Below are 24243 nucleotides of genomic sequence, written 5' to 3'. Positions count from 1 at the left end.
GCTTCTCAGGTAGAGTAATAAACTAAATATGACAAATAAAACGAAAAAAGAAAGAAAAACTGGGAAACATCAACCCATGTATATCTGAAAAAAACAAATACTTTATCCTTTTATTAAAGCAAAAGTAACTTCAAGCTTTTAACTTCTCGCCTGATTTAACTATAGAGATCACACATTTTAGATTACGACTTACAGTATCATTTTGAGGGTCCAAATTGGAAATAGGTTTATTCAGACACGTTTTTGAGTCTTTTTTCGTAATTTATGGACAGAACTCGTTAGCATATTTATTAGCCTTTTGAGTCAGCATCTTTAGAAATATAATTGAGATTTAATCTCAGTATGCATAAAAATCTGGCCATTAGATCAAAAGTTACTGATGATTGTCTTCTTTTAAGTTCAATGTATAGTGCAGAAAAAAAACGGAATACCTTGAATAACTTTTGATTTAATGATTGGATCTTCACGTTTTAGGATTCGATCTTAATGGTTCAAAACAGTCATCTCAAATATGGTAATTAGTGCAGACGATATATTAAGTTACGAAATTTGACACAAAAACATGCTTTCTTTGAATTCACATACCTTTTTTTCCCGACGAAAAAGGATTTCTGACGCCGATATTTTAGAGGGTAAGGGTGCCGCAATCTGAAAAAGATGGTCCTAATAGTTTTGTCGAGTCGGGTAAGAGAACCTAAATTTGGAGCCCTTAATGAGATTTTTTTTTGCGTATTTCGCCAGAACTCAAGTTTTAAAAAGAATAGAAAATTTTTTGCACGCAATTATAAGAGTCGTTTATCCAAAGAATATTTCATACAAAAAAGCAACTTCTAGTAAAAAAAATTTCAGTTTTTCCCATCATTTTAAAGTAGTTTTAGTATGTAATTTTACATGTCTAAGTACAAAATTTGAGCGTAATCGGTCGAATAGTTCATGAGAAATCGAATTTTAAAAATAGCGACTTTTTAGGTAGGTAGGTGCTTTATTTACGACGCACTGGAACTGCACAATGGGCTATTGGCGACGGTCTGGGAAACATCCCTGACGATGATCTGAAGGCATGCTATCGCAATTTTGATCCTCTGCAACGGGTATGGTTCCTCTGCTTCGGTAGCCCGATGACCTGTGAGTGAAGTCGAGCATTTTACAGGTAGAACAGTTTAACGAGGACCGATACCGAGCACCCTCGGTTCCTACGCAGTCTGATCAAAGTAGTCATGGCCACCCACCGGCATACTAACTGCAGCCACTGAGGGACACCGACTTCTTTAAAATTTGATTTCTCAGGAATTATTCGATTAATTTTGCTGACTGTATCTAGAAGCAAGTTTTTGCAATAGTATATTAAATAAGTTTGATTTTTTTTTCAGAACTTAAGACATATTTCCTCCTAAAAAAATGGAATGTATTTTCAGATCTAAAAACTTAAAGTTTTTCAAGAAAAGAAACCTCTTTTCACATGAAAGCAGTTCCTTAATGGTCGTCTAGAATATTTGTCAGGAAAAATGTTAAAAAATTGATCTTGTTGTTTTCAATCTCGCTTTCCTCACTAGCGATTCAAAAGATCTCAGTAGTGTCTCTTTTGGGTACATTTTTGAAGATTCTAAAAGTATATATTAAGGGCGGTGATTATGAAAATTCTATGTATATTTCTAAACCATGAAAATTGCAATTTATCCTTCAAAATTGGTATGTTAAAAAATAATTATCCCCTCCAGTTCTATAATAATATGATTACTTGAAATTCAATTAATCTTTGAATACTGATATTTTGCAATCTGATAAAAAACATAACTATCCAAGTTTATGGAAATATTTCTGCAATAAAGTATCGTAAGAGAATTTAGGTTTTTTTATTTCCTCACTCCTTAGAATTAAAGTTAGATTTCTATCAGTAACCTGAATCATACCCGTAATTAAAAATTGTCGGAGAATTGAAACATTCAGATCTCCATAGGTGCTACAAAAGATGTGAAGAGAGTGATTATCCTCTGAATGGCATTCTTTCTTGATAACTTTGTGCTGGAAGAAATTTAGATTTCAAATGTGGAGAAACTGAAAGCCACTCATAATTTTTCAATTTAAAGTAAAGCATTCCTGCAGCAGACCTTTATAGGTCAAGGAGGTAAAGGCTTCTCAATTTCATGACCAACAGCATGATGGTAGCAATATGGTAGGCATTATGTACCCAGACAAGCTATTAACCACAGAGGGCTACAAGATGCAGCCAGGAATCGAACCACAGTCCTCCACAATGATTGTTCCTTGCCTTTACCACAGAGCCGTCACGGCTATCAATTTAACACAAAGGGTAAAAAATGGCAATTTCTTTTCAAATAAATTTTGAATCTTCTCCTCATTGCATTATTTATTACCATATAGTATTTAAAGCCCTCACAGAGCCTATATGATTGCAATTGATAAGACCTAATACGCAAGTAAGTGCGTCAAATTTGTAAGGTTTATATCCACATAAAAGCGTTAAAATGTAATTGTTTTTCGTCATTTGCAAAAATGAAATAATGGCAAAAAGTTACAGTATAAACAATTTTATTTTGCACAAAATCTCTTTCTATCTTTAGAAACAATTTTCTTCCTCTTGCGTTCCAAATATTTGTCCAGTTTTCCAGTCTTCTTCAATTTTTGGAATGATTCAACTAATTTTTTCTGCTTTAATTCAGCTGAAAATGAGGATGAAAGAAAACAATTTTTAGAATATAAAAATTTTCAAAATAACTGAGAGAAGCTTTAATTTTAACGAACGTTCAATATGATACAATTTTAATATTATACAGGGGTAGCAGCAAAGTTTTTAAAAATTTTAGGGTAATTTTAGGAGCTTTTTTCAAAAAATTTTAGGTAAATTTTAGGAGTAATATATGATTTCACTAGGATAAAAAATGATCACACGGTAGTTTATTACATAACAGAAGATTATTACAATTCATCCACACATATCATAAATAATTGCAAGCCATAAAATAAAGCTCTGAAATTTATTAAGTCAAGAATGAAATCTCTAAAGTGTAAAAATGAAATTTCAACTTTACATATTACCTATCAGAAATTAAGTGCATAATTCAGGAACAGGTAAAAGTGAGAATAAATCAAGAGAAAAAATAAATTAACACCAACTTGGATTTTTATTTAATTTTTACCTTCTTAATCAAAACTTTATTATTACCCTTTACCTTACTTTATTAAGAAAAACTATTGTGTGATATTATTAGATTTCAAATCAGAAATTTATATTAGAAGTTAGAGAAAAACAAATTAATCATTATCATTTTTCTAATATATTCTTGATATGATTTGTGAGATTCTTTTACTGCCCTCAATAGTGTTGTGGTGATCTTCAACACTCCTCCATAATTTTGAATGGTATCTTTGATTAGTCTAAGAGACATAATAGTATTCTCATGGTGACTCACATTAAGCATTGCTTTATTTATCAAAAAACCTCTCTCAAGATCAGAATTCTCATGTGGCAAAATTAAAACAGTTTTAATTAATGTAGTTTAATTCTTATATTTCAGATTATTGCTTTTTTATTTATATTTAGCCTATAACTCTAATTTTTTAGGAACACCAACAAAATTTTATCAGATTTTTAGGAATTTTAGGGTTTGCTCATAGTTTTAGGAATTTTATGAATTTTAGGGGAAATGCGACCCCTGTATTATATCATAAGAAAAAAGCATAAATTATGCATCGATATTCTTCTATGTTTTTACAATGATACTTAAAATAACAAACAAAACCTTCGTTGAATAAGTGAATCCAACAAAATAACTATATTAAAGTAGAATTTAGACAACAGTGTACCTCTTGTCACTCTGTGGTGACTAATATAATTATTTTGTTTCGACTACAAACTTAACTATTGGTAAAAATGAAATCACAGTTGAATGCCTTATTTTAATAGTGGGGTAACTCCACTAATTAAAACTTTATGTCAAAAGAAACAAAGTTATAGTATAAATGGTACAAGTGAGTAACATAGAGTACCACATATTTAAATAAGGTATTCAATTTCCCCTGAAGAACATATTAAATCTACCAGGTGTTCTAAAAATGACCTACAATTTAAAAATCAATTAAAGAGAAAAAGAAGATAGAAATGCTTGATTCACTGTATGCTGTTTAGGAAACTATTCTCACTAAATTTTAAGATAAATTGCAATGATTGTCAACAGAGGGCACAGCTGTAAAGACAAATTAAACAACATTTTTATAATAACAACTGTTAGAAACAGTAGGGAATAGTCAGAGAACAAAATTAACAGACACATTATAGATGTTCAAGTCAGCAATGCCATCTGTTAGCGAATTTTGCCTTTTTTGGACTTAATGAGAATAAATATCTTGTTTCCTAAAAACACAGCAAACCACACATGTTTGTCTTGTTCAATTCTTCTTTAATAGTTTTTTTTAACCACTGGTCAAGATCAAGTAATGGTCACACATCAAGTACACCTTGTCTGCATAGTGCATGTAATTCATTAAAGTGTGTGACTTATAGTACATTCAATAACAACAGTCAATGTTATTTTTTTACAACTTAAATAATACTTCACATAAACATGTTAATAATTTATTGACATAATAAGAAATAGTTTCCTTATTAAATGAAGAATTTGGTAAAATAGCATGCTACATGGTATTTTAAAAAATTTGAGAAAATCACTTTTAAAATGTAGGGAAATATCAGGCTATTGTTGACAAAACTTCTTTTTTAAAAATTGAAAAATGCCTTATTATTAAATATGGCACTTAAATGATAGCAGAATAAACTAATGCTCTATACTTACTTTTGACCACAGGATGTTTTTAAATCTGGAAGCTGTCATTAAAATGTTAACAACAAAAAAATTATTCCAGCTGCCCCTTACATTACATTTACATAGTAATATTAATTAAAACTATTGTTTTTTGCTAAAATTAAATTTAAAAAGATATTTGTTTACATTCATAATAAAAGAGTTGCTTGTGAATAAATCTAATTATTTTTTACAGAGTTCAAAATAATAGTGATGTTAATGTAAAATTAAAATATTAACATTAATTTTTTTTAAAAAAAAAGGTTATTTGTATACAAATCCACAGTTATAATTGTTAACATTCATTCCAGATTTATTGCTTGTCAACAAGACTAATTATTTTTTGAAGGGCTTAAAATAATAGTGTTGTTAACATAAAATGAAAATAGCCACATTTGTAAAAAAAAGGGGGTTACTTGTGAACAAATCCAGTTATATTTGTTCAGAGTCATAATAAAAGGGTTGCTTCTGAATATGGCCAGATATATGATATTTATTTCTAATTATGTTTAAGCATATAATGCTCTGATTGAAAGGTTGCATTAACATCTAAATTACTCTCACTTTTTCAGTTTATTTTAAATTGATTTTATCATTTACTTCAACTTTTTTCGATAAAACATGTGATGTTTAATATTTTTAGTTACAATTTTAACTTAAACATAAAAAAATTATAAGACTTATTGATAGCAAAAACTAAAAATTTGAAAAATAAAAAGTAAAAGAAGATGAGTTATTGAAAAATTCAGTGCATTAAAGAAATATGACTGTATTACAATTTAAAAAAGAACAAGGAAAACTTTATAAACCAATAATAAGCAGTTAAGAGTATTAATTAACGTTTAAAAAAAATACACACATTTTTTAGGCATGTATGGCTTTTTGCCAGATTTTGCTGCTTCCATTATTTCTTCTCTCAGTTGTTGATCTTCAATTCTTTTCATTTTTTGTTTTTTCTTTGCTATGTCTTGATTTTTCTGAAATACATAAAAGGTATTACAGTTAAAATTTTTAAGCGTTAATAAAATTATTTAGCACAAAATAATGATAGAGAAACAATATTTTACAAAAGAAAAATATAAATTCCAAAAATTTTTTATTGCTTATATAATCCCAACTTTTTTTTCTTTCACAAAATTCAAATAATAATAATATAAATAGAACAGAAACATGTTTCAGTGAAGGGAATAATAGAATTGGAACAATGCTTTAAGGGGAAAAAATAGAAAATGCTTTATGAAGGGGGAAAAAAAGTACTAAAAATAGCTTTTTGTAGCAAAAGAAAAAAATGCCCAAAGAAAAAAATTATTAACTATGCTTTATGAAGAATAAAGTTTCATTATGGAAAAAAAATGAAAAATTTTGTATACATATATGTTTGCTAATTCCTTAATTTATAGAATCGAGAGGAAATTTCTTTATGAAAAACATTAAATTTTGTTAAAAAAAGTCATTCAATTTTAATTGTATCATTTTATACACATTATATAATTTTTTTTTTATTTATCGTGTAGCTTAATAGTGCAATTGATTTATGCATAATTTTATGCAATTTTCCTCTCTTCAGCAATTCTATATTATTATTTTATACAGTATTTAGGGCAAACTTTTGAAATATATGAAGCATTATAGTGCAAAATGCATTAAAAAAATATGAAATGAACCTTGAAATGATAAGCATTTAAAGAAAATGCTTCTCGTATACTAATACCCCAAATGTTCGGAGTAGCTAATTTATGTTATGCATGGAATTTATTTTAATAATGAAAATACCAGGTATACGATTCCTACCGGAATGGCCAAATGTCAATTAGTGTATGATACTGATACCTGAAGTCAAGATTCCCTGGCTTGCTCTTTTAATGTCAAACCTTAAAGTTATCTTTTAAAAAAACTTCAAACAGATAAAGTGTAAAATTATACTAGTATATTATTTTTCTAAATAATATAAAACTTCATTAAAAATAAATAATGAATAAAAAGTAATTTACCATTCTCAGCAAGAGATACAAAATTTCTTGTTTTCTTTTATGGTCATCTCCAACATTTTCTAACTCCTTTTCAAGTTTCTAATATAAAATGAAATTATTTCATTAATTTAGAAAGTACTAGTTAGAAAAACTAAAAAACACAATGTAAGAAGTAACTGAAACTGTTAAATAGAATAGTTACTACACAAAATGGTAAATTATAGAATGTAATATGTTTTATAAATCAAGAACAATGATTATCAAAGTAATATGTATTGATCAAGAACAATATGTATCTAATTTATAATAGTAATTATCAACATTATTGATGATAATAAAAAATCTGTGCTTAACATATGTATAATTTATCCTAAATTATAGGACATTAAAAGCAAATTATTTTGTGTTTTGACACATTTTCAACTACTCAAAAGCTTTACAACTCAGATTAGAAAAATTCTCTCCTGCATAATCGGGCACCTTCTAAAATTGAATAAACCTACGCTTCAGTTTAGAAGTAAACATTAGATTTAAACAAAATTTAGGATAAATGACTGAAGGATATTAGACTTAAGGATAAATGACTACATACAAAACAATCTAAAAAAGATGTAGGTATATGAGCATATTATTCTGAATACTTTAATTTACTATAACTTTATATATTTATAATAACTTTAATTTAAGATTTGAATGTCATAACAATTTCTGAATTTCAAAAACCATGTCAAAAGGGATATAAACACAATAAAAACATCAGACTAAAAGAGGTTACTAGCATTAATTATTACTGCTTTTTCCTGCAACAAATATATAATTTTATAAACTAGCAATTCGCTACTGCCTAGTCAATAAAATCGCATCCCGGATATAACAAAGTAACTTTATTAAAAAATGCAGACTTACTACCTTTTTTTTGCATACCTAAATTAATGTCAAATATTATTATGACTTACTAACATTAAATGATACTAAATATTACCAATGTTAAAGGTTCTAATTTTTGCAATTATCTAAACTTTAGAATGCCTTTATTTAAAACTTAATGTCAACCTTACTTCCCTTTCATATTAAAATGTAAGTAACTACTAACACTGGATGAAAAAACAATTAGGATTAGGAGATAAAACTAGATTAAACATAGCTCCCGTATTAAAAAATGTTAAACTCACTTCTCTTTCCTTACGTTTAATGTCATCTACAAAAGAATAATTCTCTTCAAACAGTTCTTCATCAAATGTTCCAGATAAATCATCAAATCTGGGATCACGAGAATGCTATGACAGAAACAGTAAACAATTACTTCAAACTTATAAACAATTTACAGAAATAGGAAAATGAACCAAAAGCAAATTTACATTTATAATTACAGATAATTTTTTGAAGCAACAAAGATAATATTAGATACGAAAGATTTGACAGAAGGTATTGAAGTATAATAATTTTTAACTTTCTATATTTACTTTAGAAACCTAGATAATGCACAGCGCAAACAGTACCGAAGCTCTTTAATTACTTTGGTTTAATGTTTGTCCGCCTCATAAGTAAGACGACCTACAAAGCAAGGGAAAAGGCTCAACCGGTTACATTACTTAATGTGCTTTGCTTTGAGTATTTATCAGGAAGAAAAAACTCCTTCGTAAGCTTCAGAGCCAATTATTCATATTCAGAGCACAGAAATATTTATGTACTAGGAGGCTCCGCCCCCTGCTCGCTAACCCCCGAGAATTGCTACGCAATCCTATGTGGTTCACGCCATGAACCATGGCTCGCTGCGCTCGCTCGCCAATGAACACAATGTTCTAGCACAAAGACATAATATATTATCATCAAAGACATAGTATTTTATCATCAAAGACATAGTATTGTACTTATGTAAAAGAATACTACCAATGTTCTTATTGGCTTTTAAAAAAGTATATTAGCTATTTAGATTGCACATGGTGAAAAAATCAAAACATTAGCTAAATGAGAAACATATTAGCAAAATAAATTATCAAATATTGCAGTTATTTACCTAAATTCAACTAAATGTGTATAATAAATTAGTTAATACTAGAAATTCTGAAAGTTTTAGAAAAAAAATTTATTATTTAAAAATATAAACTTTAAACCCTAACTTTTCCTTGTGAGATAATAGCCCTCAAAAAGTCTTTCATTTTCAAGAACACAAAAATTTGTTTTATCGCCAAATGAAATATTTTTTGGTGATCAGCATTATTGAAATCAATTTCTATATTAATTAACATTTGTGATAAAGTACATAACATTTTAGAACAAAATAAGGATGGCTGTTAGATTACCCGAGAAATTCCACGTGGAGGTCGCCATGCTGCATTTCTAATAGGGGAGTTTTGATTTTGGCAGTTCCCCTTGCCTACTGCCAATAGAAGTTTCAATTAAATTTTTTCCAAAAAACATTTTTTTCCGCAAAGCTCTAAGAAATTAACACTAAGCATTTAGAATTTCTTTGAAAACACAATTATAGATTTGGCATCTTGGAGCAATTACTGAAAGGCTGTCAAATGACTTAACTCTTGACAGGCCAACATAAAGTTGTCCATGACTAAAAACTTGTTTAGTCAATACTAAACTGGTTTTCTCAAAAATCTGATTTTGTGACTTATTTATAGTCATGGAGAAGGCCAGCCTAATTAATTCCCAATTGAGTTTAAATTAAATATTATCATGTTTTTAGGGCATGAATCTGAATTGAACAACCTGATAATGCTCACTCTGGTTATTGTTTCCGTTTCTAAAAGCGCTATATGTTGAGCCAGTTTAAATTAAATATTATCACGTTTTTAGGGCATTAATCTGAATTGAACAACCTGATAATGCTCACTCTGAATATTGTTTCCGTTTTTAAAAGCGCTATATGTTGAGCCACCTCATGTGACATTTGCCATGTGACAATTTTAGCAGCAATCATTGGTCGATTTTCTGACGTTGCCATTCGGGGAGTTGTAATGAGGCTTTTTTTGGTGCCGTGTAAGAGAAATATTTATATAGATTGGCTTAACGCTCAGTTAACAGCTTACTTAGCTACGTCACAAAATGAAAATTTGACTAGTTGTCCCTTATCCAGAAACTTCTAGAAAATTTTAATTTAAGATTAAATAGAGGATATTTTCTTATTGGCACCTATAGTGTAGCTTTGAGAAGAACTCCTCCAGACCAAAAGTCTGAAGCTGTCTGCTACTATGGTGACAAGCAAGAGCATATCTCTAATGGGGATGAAATGGAGGAACGAAAGTTTGGGTGAAAGATGGGTTTACTCACGCGAACCTATGCCGAGGTTAAGACAAAACAATTTATCCCACACCCCTGTTCGAAGTGTCTTTTTCTCGTAATCATAGCACCCGCCACAACGCGAGAAGGAGTTCTCCTGAAAGCCACACTATATTAATGACAACAACAATCTCTAAGGCACCATAAAGATTTTAAACTTGTTAAAAAATTTTAAAATTATATAGAAGTTTGCTATGAGTTATGACCTTTAAGTTAATGAATTATTCCAAAAATTACTAAAATTTAACGATAATTTTGGCGTAGATAATGATTTGTGGTTGAAATCTTCCCATTACAGTAAATAAATTTTTTATTTCCACTGACTAGGTCATAGAATAGCAGGTTTAATAAATCATAAAAATCAAAATTTATATTCAGATTTATTATATTTAGCATGTCATATAATATGTAAAAGCTAGAACACTTAAATACTATGAACAAAAACACACAGGCATATTTACTAAATTATATTGAGTAAGATCCGGATAAGCAAATTAAATTCATGAACAATAACTATATAAACGAATGAGTTTATAAAATCCTATGAACCAATAACTTGCTGAAACGAAATATATTTGCTGACATACCTTACAAGTTTCTTACAAAGTTACAAATGTTTTACAAGTTACGACTGATCAGTTATGACATAATTTTCATCAAATAAAATAAAGGCTTTTCACAAGTTATTCTGGTTCAGTTATAGTACAATTATTAAAGCCTACCGCTTTCTTGATAGCAAAAACATCTCTGAATACTGGAACGGGAGTTTTTGATGACATTTCCCTTGGTCGATTTTTGTTGGCTCGTGAAAAAGACATTTTAACTTGTGAATTTGATGCTTTAATTTAAGAATATAAGTCCCAAAAGATTATACACTGTTTTCACTGAATTTCCTGAAGTTCTTCATGTTTATGTTTACAAATTTTTTGTATCAGTTACGGTTACTTGACTACAGATAGGCAGAGCAAGCAAAAGTTCCTTCTCGCTAAGAAATCGCAGAACCGCATTACGGCGATGCAAACGAGAACCTGATTGGTGATTTTTTTCGAGGACGAATGACATTTCCAACTCTTAATTTTTACTAGCAGTAAAAACGGTCCCTAAAACTGAAAAAAAAAATTTTTTTTTCACCTGTTTTAAAATTTCGTAACCGTGTGCTACATCTTATTTGTTGTCATTTCCGCGAAAGTCGTAAAAGCATAGTGTTTTACAGCCATTAAAATTTAAAATAAATTTAAATTATGACATTTTAGATTTAATTTTTAGAATCATTAAATTTAAAAAGAACTTCTAAGCTCCTGAAAAAAATTTAGACGAAATGGCTTCTTCTTCAAAGTAAGTAAAGTTGAAATAAATTTATTCTAGTGTCAATATGTTTCATTTTTTCGCAATAATCTGCAGTCCTGAATATATAAAATTGGGCTTCTTTATTTGTTATAATTTGAACATATTTACATGCAACTATATAAGCCAAACTTTTTACTTTTATTTATTCTACGTGACGCGATTACTTCCAAGCTTATCTAAAAATATTTTCTTTTTTTGTTCTTACAATTGTACATGTCCGAAATCGCTCTCCTTATGTCTTGAGTAAACTGCTATATAATTTTAGAAAATAATTCTATTAAACTATTTTTAGCTTATTGCAAAAAAATTTATTAGAGAATCCAATTTGGAAATCAATGACATGTTTAAGCTCGTTCTGATATTGCAAAAAGCATGGCATAGATGGAAAATCTCTTGACAATATAAGCATTTTTGTGCTGAAGTTCATAAGGTGGTTATCAAAAATTTTAAGTGCACACTAGAACACTATTCAGACTCAAATAAACTAAAAAAAAAGTAGCCTAATTAAAATATGTTGGCTTTGTGATACTATAAATAATGTAAAAAGGAATAAATTAGATAGCACATGGACAGATTTCATTATACTTATTAATTCTAAAATTTTCAATAACATCATAGATCATATGTGAAGAAAAAGTCAATATCAAGGCTCGAAAACTGTATTTTATCAAACTAGAAAAACCAAGGTAGCTCAGAGAAGCAGATCAATGCAGGATGTAATTCCAAGTACTTTGGGATGGTGGTAAAGAACACTTGACACCAACTAGATAATCATATTAATGAAACAAAATTTTTGAGTATCTTGATAAGTTGATAGGATGGAAACTTTTGATAATAAGATAATAATGTTACTTTATAAATGCAACCATTTCTCTTTCTTTTTTTTTAAATTTCTGAAAATAAATAAAATATTAATGTCTTTAAAATTAAAAATATAGATAATGTTTTTGGAATGAACTTTTACAATCAAAGTGCTTGAATTTCCTACCACTGTTAATAATTTTTTTGATTTAAATGTGTTTATTTGAAATCTTTCAATAAAAATTAAAACAGTATAAATAAGATACTATTGGATTAGTATGCCTATGTCAGTCACTGAAAATAGTGAAAATATATTTCGAAAATAGAATTTTTATCACTAGCCAGAAAATATTGTGCTAGTAATTCAATGTTGTTGCATATTGCACTATGGAAAAATGTAACAAAAAGGGATGCATCCCTATTAATGAGGGGTCATTTATAATTTCAGATCATATGGAGCAGCTGTTGTTTGTCCTTATCATCCAGATGCTAATCTTATTGAAGATTATCGAGCTGGTGACATGATATGCTCAGAATGTGGTCTTGTTGTTGGAGACAGGTATTGATTCATATTAGTTTAGCACTTTTGCATAATAAAGAAATCCTAAAAATATTGCTAAATATACACAAAATATTGTTAAAATTGTCTTTGACAGTATAATTAAGTAAGTTTAATTCAAGGCTCAAAGAAAAAAAATAACACTTTTTTTCCACGTGGGTTCTCTCAAAATTTAAGTCAAAAGTGAAATAGTTGTTTAATTATTGTCATTTAAATGAACACTTTTCAAATAATTAAAGATAAATTAAATTCATAATTTAACGTGATTTATAAATTTTTATGCATTTAACTTGTTTTGAGAGTATAATAATCTACCTTTCACAAGAATGGAAAAGTTAATCATTTGTTATGAATATTTTTATTTTGTATTAGATTATTATTATTGTTTTTGTTAACTAGATTTTTATTATAAGTTCTTAACTTTAAATATGTTATAAATTTTGCATTTTTATAATATTTAGGAAGATAATAGAGTATTGATTTAAATTATAATTCAACTAAAATTCATAACTTATAACATAAGTTCATGTAACTCATATAATTCTAAAGCAAGCTTTAATATTTAATTTATATATTAAGTTTAAATATTAATAAAAAAATTATTCTGTTTACATAAATATTTAAACTTAAAAAAAAATCGCCACTCAGAATTTATTGATCGCCAATGACGATTATGTTTCACAAGCTCTAGTTATATACATTAATTGTAAGTAACATTGTTAATTTTTTTTAATTAATAATAAAATGAATAATTCATAACAAACTTTAGGTAGTATTCAAATAAATAACTGTGGTACTACTGCAATTAGATTGTAATGAACAACGCTGTGGCAGAATCTTTTAGAGCTATCTGCGACAAAACTCTGTTACACTAATATCTTTCTGAAAGATACTCTTAATAATAACAGGCATATATGTTACTAATTTAAAGTAACAAAAGCACTGTGTCTAAAAAATATAACTATAGTATATATTTTTTTAATTGAACGTGTAATAATTTTTTATTCTAATATTATAGGTGATATTCTTGCATTTTGTTGGGGGGAGGAGCACAAATTATTTCCTTCTTCGTATTCTGTAAATAATCATCCCAATAAAAAAAAAATTATTAAAAATTATGAAATCCGTAGCAGTAATTGCCGAAAATCACGCGAATCGGACTCCTCTAATGTATGTTTCGTTTCGAGATTAGGTTGTTGTAATAAATAATATCGTATAAAAGTATCGGATTTAAAAACTATGGAGAAATCAATAACAATAACTGCCAAAAATTTGATAGAATTATTGCCTTATAAATAAATACTCAAATGCATGATTTCAATTTTCCAAATTGTTTTAAATATATTGAGATACTTTAAAACCACACGAAAATCAATATCAATAAATGTTGAAAATTCAATAGAAACATTTCATCAATTTACAATACTATCAGCTTAAATTGAGCGTGTCAAAAAGTGTTATCTAAATGCATGATTCAAATATTGTGTGTATATTTCTCTAAAAAAAGATAAATTATTTGCTTTTCAAAAGAAAAGTCTTTCTGCAAGAACTCTGTAACATTCATCGACAATGTCGCCGCGTCTCTGCGATTCTACCTCGGGTTTGAACAATTGGAGTAAGTCTGCCTGTTCTATGATTTCAAGCAATAGGGCCAACACTTGCAAAATTTTTCACCAAACGTTTTAAAATGTAGAAGTGCCTCTATATATGCCATTATAATTGAACTTCCTTTTTTTATCTTAGGTGCTTTATATTAATTTTTTTAATTAATTCATAGGGTAATTGATGTGGGCTCTGAGTGGCGAACCTTTAGTAACGAAAAAGCTGACAGTGATCCCTCTCGAGTTGGTGCAGCTGAAGTAAGTTTTGATTTTAATCTTTTTCTTTTCTTTTTGTAATTTGAGTGTGTACATTCATGTGGATTTAAAGATATTTTTTTTTTAATTGTTCGAAATGCTTCAGTATCGTTCTCATACTGAAATAGAAGACTTTCTTTCGTAAATTGTCTAGTTTTTTTTTTTTTTTTTAATTTCTGTGTGCTTATGAATTTTGCACCAAACTGGTAAGCTGGAACCAATAGCAAATAAGATCTGGAAATAAATTATAAATCATAGAAGGAAAGAAAAAAAGTTTGCATTAAACTCTTGTCTTCACGTTTGTAGGATTATCTTGATGTCAAATCATCTACATTGATGATATTTGTAGGATCTAGATTACCTTTCTGTTTTATAACTAAACATCATATTAAATTAAAAATGTTTTAAGGTTATATTTTTCAATAATTAAAAGTTAAATAAAATGGAAACTAAGCTTTAAAAATTAAGAAAAGGGAAAGAAATAGTTTTATTCAATATTGTATAGAATATAAGTGTTTTAAAGCAGAGATAGCAAGCAAATATGATTTTGTCTTTAGTAATTTTCTTTTTCTTCGCATATTTATTATTTATTTTTTTTTTCCTCAGTGTGCAAAATCATAGGTTGTTTGCTAGTCTTAGACTAATGCAAAAAGATTTGCACAACAAGAACATAATTTTTTATGATCCATGTAACCAGCAACCAATGTTAGTGACCAGGCATAAATTTATTAATATAAGGTATTATTCTTTTGTAACCAAAATCAAAATGGACATAAAAGTAACTAAAAGATTACATTTTTGAGCTTGTAAAGCTGCAAAAAGCAAATCATAAGTGAACTTTTTTATTTATTTACTTATTTTTCATAATTTTTCTTTTCAAATTATTTAGTTATATTGTTTCTATGCATTAGTTTGTAATTAATGATATTTGTGGTATTTTCTTGCCTTCTAATTCTTTGGATGATTAAGAGTTTATTGTATAATAAATATAATAATTAGTATTGATATTAAAAAAATAATTTTTAAATGTTTGAACCTTGTAAATCTCTTTATCAATTAAAACTAAATTTAATAAGTTGAAACTATGTTAAGTAAAATTTATTAAAAAGTTAGCAAAAAAGTTTTGTACTTTAGTGTTAAGTTTTCAGTAGATCAGTTTATTGTCATTGTTTTTTGTTTTTTTTTTCCTTAAAAAGTGTCTGATAATGATTTTTTTTCTTTTTAAATGCCATGTTTATTATTTTCCTTTAATTCTTTACTTATATTTGACATAAGTTGCTTAGTGAAATGTATTATTTTCTTTTTCAGAATCCTTTATTGAATGGTAGTGATTTATCCACAGTAATTGGACGAGGAACTGGAGATGCTAGCTTTGATGACACTGGTGTAGCCAAATATCAAAATAGGAGAACTGTAAGATAATAATCTTTTTTAAAATTCATTTACATGAAAAATATGCTTTTTTTATTATTCTAAAAGCATTCTTAGTTTTTCTCTGCGTGTTGTTTTAAACTTTTGTCTCGATTATGTGTGTGTAATAATCGAGTTAATAAATTTGTTAGGTACCTAGTATTTACCAATTGTTAATTTGGTTTAAATAATCACAATTTTATGAATTATGTTTCTTAGTCCAGTACTCATCCACGTCGAGTTTTAATTATTGATGTATTTATAATTTATACTGTAAAGATTAATTAAATATTTTGTTGAAAAGTATAATTACTTTTTGTGATTATTATACGTTTTTCGAAAAAATAATTTTATCGCCATTTTGTTTTAGATGAGTAGTTCTGACAGAGCCTTAATCAATGCCTTTAAAGAAATTGGAAACATGGCTGATAGAATTAATTTGCCCAAAACAATTGTTGTGAGTAAAACTTTTTAGTTTTAGTGGTTATGTAACTATGCTTTGGATTTTTTTTTTTTTTTTTTAGAATTTACATAAGTACTTTTTTTAATCTGAATATTTTTTATGTAATTTGATATAAAATCGTTTTTATGTGATAAGATATAATTTTTATGTAATGTGATATAGTTTTTATGTGATCTATACTATCGAAAAATATTTAAGACTGCTGAATGAAGCTGTTATCACTTAAAATGTTTTATTGTATCAGTAGCTTTGAAAAGTTAATATACTAAGACAATGTGTGTGCCTTTATGTTAGAAAATGTTTTAATGGAATAGTCAGTAACCAAATAAAAATATCTGTTTATTTTATGCTTCAGGAAATTAAAGTTTTGTTAAAACTTCTGATTATTCACTTATCAGTAGAATAAACTACGGAATCTGAACAGTTTGCGCAATTGTTTGTAATTTATTTTATCTAGTGGGAAATATTTCTGTTTATGATATGTTTCAATGTTTTCCTGTACTTTATTTATTTTTACATTGGCAAAATGTTTAAGATAAGCTAACTATAAATGAAAAAAAGACAAGGCTCTTAATGGAATAAAGTACAAGTAATAAATGATATTTGTGGTATTTTCTCACCTTCTAATTCTTTGGATGATTAAGAGTTTATTGTATAATACATATAATAATTAGTATTGATATTAAAAAAATAATTTTTAAATGTTTGAACCTTGTAAATCTCTTTTTTAATTTCATAGGATAGAGCTAATAGTCTTTTTAAGCAAGTCCACGATGGTAAAACTTTGAAAGGAAGAAGTAATGATGCAATTGCATCTTCCTGTGTTTACATTGCTTGCAGACAAGAAGGTGTCCCTCGTACTTTTAAAGGTACCTTTTTACAATTGTCTAGATTTTATTGTACTACAACTTCCTTGCCCTATAGCTCCTATTTAAAATATTTGTTTTGATTTCAAAATAGTGGAAGTATTGATCTGACAAGCTGGTGTTAAAACTGTATAATCCTCATACTTTCAATGTATGTATTGAGACTGAAATTTCCTTTTTTTAGAAATATGTGCCGTGTCTAAAGTTTCTAAAAAGGAAATTGGTAGATGCTTTAAGTTGATTCTCAAGGCATTAGAAACAAGTGTTGATCTCATAACTACTGGTGATTTCATGGTAATAATTTGTTTTGTGATTCATTTATTTTTATCAACATTCTTGTAATTTCTGCAATTTGTTTTTTTTTTATTATTATTATTATTATTAATTTTACATTCTGCCTTCAAAGTTGTAGTGAAACTAAATTGATTTGAAAAAGAATCATTGCTTTAAATTAAGGTATTAAAAGCAAGAAAATTTATCTGCTTTTTACCGAATCCCATGCATATTTTATTAAATTCAAGCAAACTGTTTTTGAAAATACTTATTTAGTAAATCATTATAAAAAATAGTTAAATAAATAGTTGCCGGTTGACTGCATTAAACCCTGAAACTGAAATTTTCTTTGAGTTAAAACTCTGTGTTGTACAAGCATACTGTTAATTATTCCTCTTCGATGTATCAAACATCAAATTGAACTTGTAATCATTTCAATCCATGTCATATTTTAGTTTTTTAAGTTTTGTTAGTTATTTTGACAAATTTCAATATTACTTTTAACTGGCGAGAAAACAGATGTCAGTTTGGTTAGATTTCTCATCAGAATTTGAACCTGATGATTTTTTTTTTATTAACTATTTTTTTTTTTAATTTCATAATTAATGGTGGTTTTTCTTAGTAATTTTAATTTTTTGTGCTGAATATTTAAATTTGATAATTTTCATCATTTTTATTTTCATTTTAAGTAATAATTTTCACTAGTTTCATGTTAAAACATTAGTAATGAGTTAATTACAATATATTTTCTATACACAATACACTTATATACAGTCAGAGAGTATTTTCAAAAACAAATTTCAACATTTGCATTGTTAAAACATACTATACACTACAATGTGCTTTTGTCTCAAAATCACTGGCTAGTTGCTGTACTTGTCTTCCGGCAATTATTACAGCAATTTTCATTGCTTGTATCACAAAAATAGAAAATATTCTTTTCATTTTGATAAGGTATCCAACATTTATTGCCTCACACAGAGAGGCAGTCAAATATTTTAGTATGTTACATTTGTGTTGTTTGTCAGTATATAATTTCAGGCCAAATCTTAGGCTGTTAAAAATAGTATCATCAAGCTTCTGCTGATTACCGGTTATAGTCGCCTGATGCAGTATGCTGGTGGGATGTCTGTTGCATCTTAACATTAAACCATTGAGAATTTATATAACTGTAAACTACAGTTATGACTCTAATTTGTAAACATGATACTTACGTTTTCTTTTCTTTTAGTCACGTTTCTGTTCTAATCTTGGTCTTCCAACAAGTGTGCAAAAAGGTGCAACTTATATTGCAAGGAAAGCTGTTGAATTGGACATAGTAGCTGGGTAAATGATTTTTTTTTTTCCATTTCATTTTTATGTTCTTCACAAATGTATTTTATAATTCTTGTAATTTTATTCTTTTAACTAACAAATATTTGTATTGTAAAATCAAAAATTTCAACTACTTAATCATAAATAATTTGAAATTATTAAAATAAATTATTTACTTTTACTAAATGTTAAGTTATTTACTAAATGTTAAGTGCAGTAAAGTAAATTTATTTTAAGACTATTTAATCTTCTTTAGAAGGACTACATAAATAATAAAAATTCTGAATTTCCTTATTGTTGTTTGTAGCACAGGCTAATTTTTTTTTAATTGATTTTTGTAGATGGTTTGAAATTTATTTTGTCGATTAATATTCATTAGTTTATTTTAACTTCATAAACGTATAGGTGTTTTTTATGGAAAAAATATATAATACACTTTAATTAAAGCCGTCTTATTATAATTTTGTTACACATATTTCATTTATTTATCTACCTTTTCCTATTTTATTTTAGACGAAGCCCCATTTCAGTGGCTGCTGCTGCTATTTACATGGCTTCTCAAGCTTCAGAAGATAAAAAGTCTCAGAAAGGTTAGCTTAGATAACTTTTTGTATACAAATTTATTTATCATTATTTAAATGCCGCATGTCCGTACTGTTTTAATCCTTTCTTTATATTACACTCTATAACTGCTTTGTGCATATTTTGTGTTATGTATTTTGAATTTATTAAATAATGTGAAAGATACTGATAAATTACTCATTGTAACCATAAGGTAAAGGCACTGGAAGTATCAAAACAGTTGACTACATTAGATTTTTGAGTTATAACTCATTCAATTTCTGTGTCAGCTTGTTTTTAGCTAATGATATTTTTACACTCCCTACCCCCCTCGATTCAACAAGAGATTTTGCTTAAATTCTGTAGAAAATAATATTTTATTTGTATTCAACATCTGAGTACAATATGTATTGTTAAGATGCTTACGTATTTGAGTATTTAAAAAACATTTTACTTCTTTTTGTTTCTTTACTGTGTTGCAAATATTCCTCATTCAGAAAAAAATTATTGTTCTTCAAAATATGTTTAAAAAATCAGGTTGTTTAGTCTGAATTAAAATAATTTATAAACAAAAAAATCTTTGCTGTGCATAATTGCTTATAGTGGCATAATGCATATCTAGTATGGTTGTTGTGTTCATTTAATATTTTATTATGTTGAACTATAATTCCTGTTGTACTATATTTCATCCCCCCCCCCACTTAGATGCCTCACTTCCAGAGTAGGTACAGGTCTGATGATGAAAAGTGCCTTTAAATCAGACAAAAGTATGAGTTTTAAAGTAAAAATGCTTAAGACCTTGTTTTTTCTTAGGCTTTAAATTACTATTAAATTTCCAGACAATTGCAATAAAAAAAAGTTTTAAACTAATTTAGTTCCAAATGTAGTAAAGCACTATTTTTAGACAAAAAATATAAATTTTTTAGTGAATTAGTTATTAGTTTTCATTTTTATCTTTTAATTTTTACTAAACAATATCAATGGTTTGAGTTTAACAGGAGTTTAGGAACTAAAAATCAGAAATAAACTATAAGTCAGAAACAAACTAAAATGTTCTGTTTAGTGACTGAAAAATTTAAATTAACTACATCTTGTTTAGTAGTAATAATTTTTTTTTCTGTATATAAGTTTGTAAATTGATCAAATAGTAAAATGATTCTTCACATAGAAAGCTATGTTAAATATTTAAAATGCATACAAAAATTTTCATCTTATAACATATTTGTTAAATTCATTATTTCCAATATAACTAGTTTGTCATATTGGAAACATGTGATTAGTCTTCTAAAACAATGTTCTAACAAAGATTAAATATGTCCTAATAGTATAAAACAGTTTAAGGAAAAAAAAATAATAAAATGACACTATTTTCATAGCCAATTTAGTACTACTATTTTAATAGTAAATTTTATTATTTAGAAATTGGAGATATAGCTGGAGTTGCTGATGTCACAATTCGACAATCCTACAAGCTGATGTACCCTAGAGCAAATGAGCTGTTCCCACCAGATTTCAAGTTCTTCACTCCTATTGAAAACTTGCCTCAACTATAATCAGGGATTTTTTTAAAAATTACCTGATTAAAATTTGTAAATACTTAGATGGACAAAATTCACAGACCAAATATTCATCAAAATCATATATTGTGAATACTTCATCTACAATAGTCAAGATAATATATGTGGATATTGTAAATTAAATGAGCCATTTTGTATAAAATTTTTATTTTACTTCTGGGTTGTAACTGTGATTGGTCAAAACTGATTTTAACCAGGATAATACATGAACTGTTGAGAATAGTTTTGTTCAACCTTATTATTATTGGTAAAAACATTGTTAATTGTGTATAACAGGAAAAGAATACTTCTCCCTATCAGCTGTTGAATAGTGAGTTTCTGCGGTCAAAATTGACATTGGCCAGTGGACGACATACCCTGGAAGTAACTTTTCGATGTAAATTCTTTTTCACCACTATTACTTATTTAAAAGAAAGAAAAAATTATTTTCAGCAAATCTAGAGTGAGCCATGAAGTTTTAATTGCAGAAAAAGAATTTCCAGATTTAATTAAATGCAAACAACTTATAGAACTATAGGAAGAACTCCATGGCAAAGTCCTAGGCTTTCTTCTCATAATCTACATGGTGCGTAGTGTTTTTTAAAGGTGCTTTTTTTATTTTTGTTTTTTAAAAGCCTTTAAAGGTGCTTTTTTCTTTGGGTGTTTTTCAAAAGCGCTTGCTTATTTTCCTTTTTCGAAAATGAGGTTTTTTTTCTTTACCATCTCAATTTTTGCCACGTATTATGCAAAAGCTGCTTCTTACATTGTCCTGTTCAACATTTTCCCAATTCATTCAACAACAATCCAGTTTGGCTTACCATCAGTCCATAGCGTATGAAAGCGCCAATCATTTTGCATGTTTGATGAAATACTTGCGAGTGTGCATTTTGCAAGATACTCGCAATTTCAGACTTCATTTTCCACCCTATGATATCGAACTGAAAAATCTCTTGATCATCATATAATGGCTAATATAATTGAGAAAAGAGTTCTTTGTCAGAAACTAGTTATTTTATCAGGATCATGTAAAGTCTGAAAATTATTTTGCATTTTGTTAACGTACATAGTGCTTAAAAAATTTTTTGAGTTCTTAAAGGATGCTTATTTTTTGTTGGAAGATTTGGCTACGCACCCTGAATCTATTTTGATATTTTAAAATTTTCTTTTTTAGTATTTGAAACTTAATGGCTTACTCTAGGTTAGTCTATACTTTAAATTAGTTATGGATGTGAAAGAGAATTAGCGACGAAGTATTTTTCCCGCGGTATGCTGTCCTCTTAAAACAAATACAACCCATTTCATTTGTTAAATATATTTTCATCATATAATTTGACTCTGAGAAAGAGGAGTTTTTAATGTAATATCATTAAACATCATTACATTTTTTTTGACATTACAAAAGTTTATGTAGCGATGAAAACCAATTTTTTCCCCTGTAAAATATATTTGTCATTAATAATTGTTTGATTTTCTTTGTTGTTACTTTATTTTCTTTAAGTATAATCTCTTATGTTTTATAGTACCATTTGTTAACGTTATGGTTATAGCGAACACTATAAATTCATTCGGGTGACTAAAGTGGAAAGCCTCAGTCTAATTACAATATTTTTCTAGAAATAAGTTTTATACTCGAGTCTTATCTATGCGTGATTCTGTAGTTATTAGAAAACAATAGCATACAATTTTTATGATCAACATTCTTGTACAGTTTGAAAATGGGAAGCTGTTCTTGTACATTACTATAAGTAGAATATTTTAGTTTGTCTGTATTTTGATGAAGTATTTTGCCCAAATAAATTTATCTTATCTAACTGTGTTATCATTTATTAAAAATTTTTGACTAGGTTTTTCAACTTGACTAAAAAAAAGAGAAAATATTTTTTTCAGGTTTAAAAAATTAGTACTAAGTTATAACAGTTATAAATGAGCATATAAATACAGTACAGAACCCGTTATCCGGAAATCAGAAAACCGGAAGACCAAGAAACCGGAACGAAATTCGGTAAATTTTTCCGCAATTTTTAAAAATTTTCCCGCAATTTTTAAGTAGAATATTTTAGTTTGTCTGTATTTTGATGAAGTATTTTGCCCAAATAAATTTATCTTATCTAACTGTGTTATAATTTATTAAAAATTTTTGACTAGGTTTTTCAACTTGACTAAAAAAAAGAGAAAATATTTTTTTCAGGTTTAAAAAATTAGTACTAAGTTATAACAGTTATAAATGAGCATATAAATACAGTACAGAACCCGTTATCCGGAAATCAGAAAACCGGAAGACCAAGAAACCGGAACGAAATTCGGTAAATTTTCCCGCAATTTTTAAAAAAAAATTTTTTTCCCTCATAAGATTTTAGGATTTTTCTTTCTTCTTTGAAAGATGTTTACCATACCATCATTTTAGAAATAATCATTACAGTATTACTTCATCGTTTTTTCTTCTTTTTAAGATTATTTACAATATTTTTTTTTTAGTTGGGTTTTACAATAAAAAAAAGCGGCTTTTTGTAGCGATTCAGAAAACCGGAAAAATCAGTTATCCGGAATAGCGATGGTCCCGATCGTTCCGGATAATCGGTTCCCTACTGTAGATAATAGGTAGGACCTATCATTTGTTTTTTATCTTTCAAATTCCCATCCCCCTTTTTTTAATGTTTAAAGCATTATTTAAAGAGCAAATTTAATTCACATGAAATTTTGTAATTTACGAAAAAGTAGAATAGTTTCAACATTAACTTATCCAGTGTTAAACAGATTTTTTAAAAGCTATGTTTTTAGAGGGCTATTTTATTTTAAACAGCTAAAATCAATCGAAATGAAGATTTTCATTTTTATTTAACTGTTACAGAATTTTTCAAGAAATTTTTTAACTAACAGATTCCAAACTATTTTGTATGCAATATTTGTTTTTGGATTACAAAGTTAAATAGATCAATTCAACAAAAGTAAATATCCCCTTTCTGATCAATCTAGATAAAATAAGTTGATATAGAATATAATTAATGTATTAACTGCTACAGTCAAAATTTTAACTTGCATAAACTCTGATGCTCCTTACTGGTATATTTTGTTAGGAATAAATTGTTACAAATTTTCCAATATAATGAATAACAAGTTTTTGTCGGTTATCAATTACGTAAAATTTCCAATATTCAA

General features: G+C 27.6%; 2 protein-coding genes across 2 annotated transcripts; one reads left to right on the top strand and one right to left on the bottom strand.

Annotated features, from left to right (window-relative positions):
* Positions 1-2533: 2533 nt before the first annotated feature.
* On the bottom strand, positions 2534-11115 carry LOC107456850 (ribosomal RNA processing protein 36 homolog). The gene is made up of 5 exons (XM_021147430.4): positions 10804-11115; positions 7963-8067; positions 6812-6889; positions 5680-5797; positions 2534-2681 (listed from the first exon to the last, which is right to left on the bottom strand). The coding sequence occupies exons 1-5, from the start codon at positions 10897-10899 to the stop codon at positions 2551-2553; spliced, it is 528 nt and encodes a 175-aa protein (XP_021003089.2). The 5' UTR covers positions 10900-11115; the 3' UTR covers positions 2534-2550.
* Positions 11116-11210: 95 nt separating this feature from the next.
* On the top strand, positions 11211-22898 carry TfIIB (transcription factor IIB). The gene is made up of 10 exons (XM_016074830.4): positions 11211-11416; positions 12678-12788; positions 14566-14647; positions 15953-16057; positions 16425-16511; positions 17257-17386; positions 17568-17677; positions 18888-18982; positions 19484-19560; positions 20951-22898. Exons 1-10 carry the CDS (start codon positions 11400-11402, stop codon positions 21082-21084), a joined length of 948 nt encoding a protein of 315 aa, XP_015930316.1. The 5' UTR covers positions 11211-11399; the 3' UTR covers positions 21085-22898.
* Positions 22899-24243: the final 1345 nt, after the last annotated feature.

The sequence above is a fragment of the Parasteatoda tepidariorum genome, chromosome 4 (genome assembly GCF_982258835.1).
Source record: "Parasteatoda tepidariorum strain Cologne lab strain chromosome 4, Ptep-v5.0, whole genome shotgun sequence".
Lineage (NCBI taxonomy): Eukaryota > Metazoa > Arthropoda > Arachnida > Araneae > Theridiidae > Parasteatoda > Parasteatoda tepidariorum.
This window is presented reverse-complemented; position numbering and strand designations above follow the sequence as displayed.